This window comes from Salvia splendens, chromosome 5 (genome assembly GCF_004379255.2).
Source record: "Salvia splendens isolate huo1 chromosome 5, SspV2, whole genome shotgun sequence".
Classification (NCBI taxonomy): Eukaryota; Viridiplantae; Streptophyta; class Magnoliopsida; order Lamiales; family Lamiaceae; genus Salvia; species Salvia splendens.
In genome coordinates this window covers 649,688-658,437 of record NC_056036.1, presented here as the reverse complement: position 1 = coordinate 658,437, position 8,750 = coordinate 649,688, and the positions used below count along the sequence as shown (strand labels likewise).

The following is an 8,750-nucleotide window of genomic DNA, read 5'->3' as shown; positions in this document are numbered from 1 at the left end:
GTTAATCGTTCTCCACTTAACTCGCAAAAATAACATTGCATCAAATTTTATTTTAACAATGAAATTTATCAAATATGATGGGATTTTAATCATTAAAGGAGTAATAAATTTAAATATTATCAAACAGTTCTATATTTGAAGTGTAAGTTTATAATAGAATGAATACTACTCCTAGTCTCCTAGTATATTTTATATCTAGAATGAACCACATATTTACCACAATTAATAAATAAATTACAAAAATTATTCAAAATTATTAACGTCTAAAAGCATTGATCCTAGACTATTTTTCTTGTTTAAAATGAAATAGTACTAATATTGTGGTATGTAATTAATATATTCAAGTAATTTAGTTTTTTCATAATATAATTCTGAGAAAATAGACTATTTCGATAAATAACATGGGGTTTTGAGATTTTGCCAAATAAGTTGACCGAGCCGCTGCAAATCTTAAACTCCAACAAAGTGTAAGCTTCAGCTAATCTTTCATTTTTGTGGTGGATTTGATTAATTGAAATTTGATGTACGATTAAAAAGTGATATTGACTTTTTTTCTTTTCTTTTCAATTATCTGGTAAATCAGAGGGCAAATGGTTAAAATTGAACGCAAATAGAAGTGTTTCATGTATATTGTGTTAGTTAGAAGTGCCACAAATGCTTCATACTGCTCGCGGTTGAAATGCTTGATTGAGAATATATGCAGCTAAGCTGTTTGTCAAAATGTCAAATTGAATTGTATCATATAATATAGCGTTAATTAGAAGAGCCAGAAATGGTTGATGTTTTTTCATTATGATTGAAGTTTCCTCATTGTGGTTGAAATGGTTGATTGAGAATATAGGTTGTTTGTCGAAATGTCAAATTGAATTGTATCGTATGTATAGCGTTAATTAGAATAGCCAGAAATGGTTGATGGTGCTGCATTATGATTGAAGTTTCATCATTGTGGTTGAAATGGTAGATTGAGAATATAGGTTGTTTGTCGAAATGTCAAATTGAATTGTATCGTATGTATAGCGTTAATTAGAATAGCCAGAAATGGTTGATAGTGCTGCATTATGATTGAAGTTTCATCATTGTGGTTGAAATGGTAGATTGAGAATATAGGTTGTTTGTCGAAATGTCAATTGAATTGTATCGTATGTATAGCGTTAATTAGAATAGCCAGAAATGGTTGATGGTGCTGCATTATGATTGAAGTTTCCTCATTGTGGTTGAAATGGTTGATTGTGAAGATATGCAGCTAAGCTGTTTGTGAAAATGTCAAATTGATGTGTGTCATATATGATATATAGCGTAAATTAGAGAGCTAGAAATGCTTCATGTTGCTGCATTATGATTGAAGTTTCCTTATCGTGATTTAAATGCTTCATTGTGAAGATAGTTGTTTGTCAAAATGTCCAATGATGCCACACCACGAACCACTCACATTTTGTACGAATTTGTGACTACTATGGTTTCAGGCATGGCTGGGAAAGCAGTGAAATCTGTTGCAAAAGCAGTTGGAGAATACCAGTTCCCATGGAAAGAGAAGTTGACAAAATACAGAGATGAGCTTTCAAAGGGTGTGTGGGGTTACTGGGAGCTTGGTGCTTGGAAGCCTCTAGCTATCAGTGCACGCCGCCGAGCTCGGATCCGCAAAGAGGTCCTCCTCGCTGGAGGTGATTGGGAATTTGATCCGGAAAGGAAGGAGATGAAGACGAAGAGGAAAGGTCACAAGGTTGATAGGTTGGCTGCCGAGAAGCGAGCCAATACTGCTCGACTGATGGAAGAGATGCCCAAGATGTTGGATGATTACAAGAAGAGAAGGTGGGAGAGGAAGATGAAAGCCGAAGAGGATGCTGCCAAGAAGGCGTTGAACGAGTAGCTAAAAGCTCAGCCCTTTCGATTCATGGTATTAAAAGCTGGATTCCTTCTTGTTCGGTTTCACCTTGATGCTTTGTTAGTTCTTACATAAGTTGTTGATGGACTTCCGTTGTGAACCTTTATGTTATGATGTAGGTCGTGCTTTTTAGACATTTGTTTTCTATCGGGCCTCTGCTAAAACTGAGATGCTGATGAATTATTAAAAACTAGATTCCTTCTTGTTCAGTATCTTCTTGAAATTCATGATGCTTTGTTAGTTCGTTGCATATGTTGTTGCTGAACTTCCATTTTGAATGTTTTTGCTATGATGCTTCGATGAGCTTTTTAGATATTCGTTTCCTCTTTGGCCTCTGCTAAACTGAGATGCTGATGAATAACAGGACATCATCTGTTGTAGTATGGAACTTTTTTCCGCAAGGTGTTGATATGCTTTCATTTGTGATGTTTATGAAGTTGATTTTGAGGAAAGAAATAACCTTTGAACAATGCTGCTTATGTGTGTGTGTGGGATGACAAATTAATTGAAATACTCTTAAAAGGAAACGAAATTCAAAACAACAAAAATGGAAAACAATAATGTAAACCAGATTAAACAAAAGAACCATAAGTCAAGTCTAGAAGAAACATTCCATTTGTAAGACAATACCCAAAAGTAAATGGATTTCTTCTTATTCCTAGGGCATAGAAGTGCCTTAGTCAGACCCACACCCGCTAGACATCGATGAACTTAATTGAATTTATACAATGAGCCGAGGATACACCTATCAGACACTGTACGAAAGTAGTGACGGTGTGTCGCACACTCATAAATAGAGCTAGAGGACTTGGAAGGTTTCGCCATCAAATCACATCAATACTCAATGGCAGTTGCAGCTGACTAAAACGCCAAAGGGCTTGACAAATACGAAAAGCTAAAAGTATTTCACTTAATGCAAAACAAAATGATTTTTTTGAACTAGATTCACCCTATATTGAATTCATTGCGCAACATTTATTTATCAAAAAAGGTTAGCACTTTTTATTTAAAACTTTTCCCTGCTGGAATGTTGTTGCTGTTAGAAAGATCAACAAAAGAGCAAAACCAATATGCAACACGAATATCACGAATAATAATAATAATAATAACAACCATAGCAGAATAGATATTACCCAGTCACAGTTTAAGTTGGTGCCATACATAGGGGAAACCAAACTTAACAAAACATTCGATTCAAAGGTTAACAAAATAAGCCATAAACAGCAAGTAGCACTTGATTCACAAGCCAGAATGGTTTTACTTCTACTCAAAAGCCCACTGGTTCTCTCTTCGGACCTCTTCTTCCTCTTCGGGAGTGAAATCATTCTTGATGTTGAACGTCTTCCTGATCTCCTCAGGAGTCTTTCCCTTGATCATGTCAGCAACTGTTTGGCAAGTCAGATCCAGAAGGCTCTTGATGTTAAGGTAGTTAGCAGACTGCAAATGTTTAAAGGAGTTAAACCGACACTTTCAAAATCAAAGATATAATAAAGTTTTAATGAGGCAAAAAAAAAACAGGATTGAACAATCATCAATAGAGTTGGTTAGCAGTAGAGTTTTCAAAAGATCTAAAACATTCACAAGGGTATAACTACAACAAGAACATTATTCATTTTGAAAGTGAAATCATCAATAGTTATATTTACAAGCTTTATTTAAAACAAAAGCACCAACAAATCAGAAGAAAAGCTATTATCTTAACTGGTTATCATATTGTTTTTCCACTAGATTGCAGAACAAACAATGACTGGAAGAATCATAATTCACTAAAACTATGAAATGATCAATAAACAAAAACAAGAAACTATACATATGGAATAAGCTTTCAATAACTCTGCTAAGATATGGAGCAGTTGTGGAAGATTTTCAAATAGTCTAAATGCTATTCAAATTTCAAAATATGATGGGTAAAATCATATCAAAACCGGAGAAGAATATCAAAATTTAAAGTCCACAGTTAGTTGTAAACCTCAAATTCTATAAACAGACAATAACGTAATACTATCTGACCCAAATTAGTACTGTATGAAGACAGTAAACAAATGAAAACGTATAAAATCAATCAACAACAAGAAGTTGTGAGTTACAAAACCAATAATCACAAAGTTGAAAGCACATAACAAGTCCAATACGCAAACGCAACGCAAGCAAGTAATATTGTAATCATGACAGTAATTGGAGAATAGAAGGCAAATATGCATGCAATCAAGTAGCATTAAACAAAGCCCCAAGCCACAACGCACAAACAAATCCAGCAAACAAAACATCACAAAGAGTTATCAAAAACCCTAGACAAACACCAGAACACCGAATAACAAAAAAATGTACCAAAATCAGGTCGAACAGCGTGGCCTGGTCGACTTTGACGAAGTCGGCGTCGAAAGCCTTGAGTTCGTCGTCAGAGGAGGCAACCTTGTCCTCGGCCTTGGTTGAATCGGAGGAGGCGGCGGCGTCGACGTGCTTTTGCAGTACTCGATGACCTTGGAGAGGATTTTGCCGGTGACGTTGGGGATCGGAATGACGTTGTCGACGCAGTCGTCCTCGATCATGTGCTTGATGGTTTGAGATTTGACGGCGACCGCCTCGTCGACCTCGAAGACCTCGCCATCGGAGCTGCGGAGGATGATCTTCTTGCCGGAGTTCTCCGACGCGGAAGCCATGGAATTCGATTTGAGAGAGGGTTTGGAATTTGGATTAGGGCTCGAAATTGGGGATGGGGGATTTTCTGCTACAGAGATATAAATAAGGGGGAAGCCCAAATATATCGCACGCGGAAGGCGAAAATATATTGTTAAATTATTTTTTTTTAAAAGGAAAATATGCCTAAAATAAAACCGTGAAAATAGTAGATTCTGGTATATCTACCCTCTTCAAATTTAAAGGACAAATTATTAAATTCTAAAATTCAAAATTAACGGAAGGTAAAAAAAATGTTTTTTTTCATTCTTTCTAATTTTTCTTTTCTTTCATCTTCATATCTATGCCATCATTTGCTTTGTTGTCATCGTTGTCCCTTCTAAATTGAACGCTCGCAAACATTGAACTCACATATTGAAATATTTTTCGTGTCACATTTCTCCATTGTTGCATGTTCCGATCGGCAGCCTTACAATAATGACCATTGTCTCAGCTCTCAGTCCCTTGGCTTGGGACCAAAACAACAACCTACACGCTCAACCCCCATTCCTCTACATTCAAACCTAGACTTTCAAGTGGGTCCCATTAAATAATACAAAGCGAGGTCATGATGAGGCTCATTGACTGTAACAAGTTTAACAGAACTTTTTGTAAACCTAGGGATCTAGGATCGGCTTAGGCCCAAACTTGTTGGAAGCCTAGTTTAGGCTTGGGCCAGCCGGAAACAGTCCACGAGAAGATTTGAATTTCGATTATGATTCTATTTCAGTTTATTTAATTATCTTGATGTTGATTTATCAAAAAATACATATAGAATTTATTTTATATGGGATTAGGCAAGTGATTATTTTCTTTTCAGATGGGATTATGCAAGTGATTATTTTCTTTTCAGAAACAAGGTGTCTTAAGAAATACTCACTCCGTCCGTGATTATAAATGTCCCATATTTGACCGGCACAGATCTTAATAAATTGTTTGACTTTATGTAGAAAATGGATAGAAAGATAGAAAAATTAGTGCAATGTGTGACCTACTTTTATATATTGATTTTATAATAAAATGTGAATATAATGAATTAGTGGAATATATGGTCCACTTACCAATATAGGAAAAATGAGTCATTTTAACGGCAGACGATGGAGTAAGAAGTTTACATGTAACGACATGTTTCGAGCCAAGTTGTGAAGAGAGTAGGGCTTGTCAATTAATTACTTACTTATTTTATTAATTACTTCTCTATATCATCATTATCTTTCTAGTTATCAGGCATTGTATTTTTTGGAGGGATGCGTTGAAAATTGTTTATTTAATACTAGTATAAGGAATTGATTGGTCATAGCATAGGTAGGACTGACTGTGTAATTAGGTGACACTGAAACGACATTATTTTTTATTTAATTGGTACGCCAGGTAAAATGAAGAATTGAATGAAATATAATTACTTTCATATTGTATCATATTAAACCAGATAATTATATGGGCCGATTCAATTCAATCTGGACCTAAAATTGGAAATGATGGGCCATGTTTGGTCCATGACCTGGTAGCACTGGGTCCACCTCAAACGTAAACTCAAGATTTTGATATTTGAACTGCCATTTTCCTTGCATCACATATATAAACCTTCATAAACTCTTAACTTCATTCACGGATCCTGGAAATAAAACTACATTGTCGAACACTTTGAAGGTCGTCGGTTTGGGAAATAAATAAGTTGACGTAAGTTATAGAAGGCCAGACGTTGTCGACTTGCCAGCTTCGTTTGTCGACATTTGTCTTTAGAAATTGGGAGGTTTTTACTTTTGTTGTTGTCTCTCATTTACTTTTGTCTATGTCTATGCCTCTATCTCATGCTTTCTCTCTTCTTTCACAAATAAATGGGCTGGGCTAAGTGTGCGCAAAACAATACATTTATCAAAGCACAGGCTCTTTGCCAATTTCACCAAAATCAAAATTATTACTTGTACATCTCAACATATAGGGCTTTATATACTGGCCCAAATAATATTTTATTTGAGGCCCGATTCTACAGAAATGACTCAGCTCATTGCAATTGTTTATCCCAACATATTTTATTTGAGACTCAATCCTAGAAAAATGTATATTTAAAAATAATATATGAATACAGTACAGCTTAATATGACTAACAGAAAAATGGAAACGTAATCTCATATCCTGTAAAGTACTTACCAGATTTGACAACTTTCATATCTATAACTATAATAATACTAGTAACTTTTACACCCCTCAGTTCGAATCGAGTTTTGATCTGTGCTTCACACTCGTGATCGCTCCTTGATTAAAAAAAATAATTAAAATAAAAAAGATAGTGTGATACATTGATTTGGGAATAAAGCATATGATGATGATCATGATTTATGCAGGCATGGAGCACGGGATTAAAATTATCACTAACTACAATCATTAGCCCACTAACCATCCAACTAATTGATTCTGTGGTCCAACCCCTTTACTTTTACTGCCATTAGACGGCGCCATTGATTTCATAATATATTTATTAATTAAAATTCTTATCTTGATTAAAACATCCCCACATTACCAAATAAATATAACATGTTAACATTATTTTTCCAATTTCATTAATATTTTAATTAAATTGTTATTCATATATTTTTTGGCCCATCAACCGTGCGGATAAAACTAGTGAGGCCGAAGAAAATAAAATGTACTTCCTCAGTCTATGAATAAATGTCATGTTCTGACTCTCAGTAAAGATTTTAAGATTTTAAAAATATAAAGAAAAATAGGATAAAAAAAGTTAGTGCAATGTGTCAATATTTTCAATTGTTAATATTTTTTGGGGCAATTTTTTCTATTTTTAATTAATTCTACATATGAGTAGAAGTAAGAGTATTTATTATTTAACTATATTTTTATTGATAATATTGACGTTACCATAAAGTATTTATTAGTCGACGTAGTTTGTTCATTTCTCGCAATATTAGTCAATGTATCTATTAATATATTAATACGTCAGCTTCAAATCTATTCAATCTTTGATACACACGAAGAATGTGATCAAATGCAAACTTTAAATATTGTACAAACTTCAAGATCTGGACCGTTAGAAAATATCAACAGCTGATAAAATAATAGCAACAAAAAATGTAAACACAATGTCAACGGTTGATGTTGTGTTGAAATTGTGTTGACATCAAAATCTTGAAATTTTACACTGTGTTGACATTATGTTGACGTTATGTTGATACTGTGTTAAAAAATTTGGAGTTTGTACAATATATGAGTTTGCATTTTATCACTACCCTATATAATGAATACCTCATAGATAAGTCTTCCATGCTGATAAGTCCTCTAAGCAAATAAAATGATACGGAGTATGAAAGAAATTTCTTACCAATTATTTAAAATAAGTCCTCTGACTAAAATAGTATTGAAAATAAGGCACACTGCCTAAGTTACAAAGTGTAATAAGTATTTAGTAATTTTATTAAACTCTGGAGCATCTATCTACTATTTAGTATATTTATTTGAGTTGTTTAAAGCGTTATTTATTAATCACAGGCTCACAGCTAGGCTATAAGAAAAATAATTTATCAACCCAGACTGGTAAAAATAATGCTACAAAAAAATTAGAATAGGATATAGATAGTGCAAAGAAATTATACTAATTTTTAGTCAAAAATGGTGGTTAACGGAGTTGACCATCATACTCACGAATACACGATTTTGAATGCGAGTGATGTAACAATCAAACACAGATTGGAAGTAAGTAATGTAAAAAAAATAATTTTGAAATTTGAATTATATGTAAATGCGGGATATATGACAAATCAAATCGCATTGCCATGTTAATGTACATGTTGATTGAAACAAATGCCATTAATGATTGTGACATTTTATTAAGAAACATCGGATCGATTGCAATTGAACATCAGACTTTTTTAAATGAGTTTTCATATTAATCAAGCAGGCACCAACTTTTTGAGGAAGAGAATACAAAAATCAAAATAGAATTGGTAAATAAATAAATAAACAAAAACAGAGTAGCTCTATAAAACCAAACACAGCCTTAACCACTCCGAATCGATCAAAATCATCGCCAATGGCGAATTCCACCAGCAATCACTCTCCGCCAGAAACTGCTCTGCACTGCGCTAGCATTCCTCGCTCCTCCCTTCCATCTTCTTCCACCACTCCTTCCTCCGCCACTACGCCGGATCGGCCGACTCTCTCCCCCCTCCGTGGGCGG

The 8,750-nt window shown here is 34.3% G+C and overlaps 1 protein-coding gene and 1 pseudogene across 5 annotated transcripts; one reads left to right on the top strand and one right to left on the bottom strand.

The window, feature by feature from the left end:
- The first annotated feature begins 352 nt into the window (after nt 1-352).
- LOC121802797 lies at nt 353-2,091 on the top strand. 5 transcript variants are annotated; one of them, XM_042202500.1, is made up of 2 exons: nt 353-467; nt 1,464-2,091. In XM_042202500.1, the coding sequence occupies exon 2, from the start codon at nt 1,466-1,468 to the stop codon at nt 1,865-1,867; it is 402 nt and encodes a 133-aa protein (XP_042058434.1). In that variant the 5' UTR covers nt 353-467; nt 1,464-1,465; the 3' UTR covers nt 1,868-2,091. The 5 variants fall into 5 exon arrangements, with proteins under 5 accessions (XP_042058434.1, XP_042058436.1, XP_042058435.1 ...); XM_042202502.1 differs by having other exon boundaries at nt 407-464; nt 1,462-2,091; XM_042202501.1 differs by having other exon boundaries at nt 458-523.
- An 873-nt stretch (nt 2,092-2,964) lies between these two features.
- Nucleotides 2,965-4,627, bottom strand: LOC121803148 (annotated as a pseudogene).
- Between the last annotated feature and the right edge of the window lie 4,123 nt (nt 4,628-8,750).

Bases quoted from the DNA above. Each gene is read 5' to 3' on its own strand.
- LOC121802797 (XM_042202499.1), top strand. From the start codon at position 793: ATGATTGAAGTTTCCTCATTGTGGTTGAAATGGTTGATTGAGAATATA. The intron at 842-1,463 runs GTTGTTTGTCGA...CTATGGTTTCAG, and splicing joins ATGGTTGATTGAGAATATAG to GCATGGCTGGGAAAGCAGTG.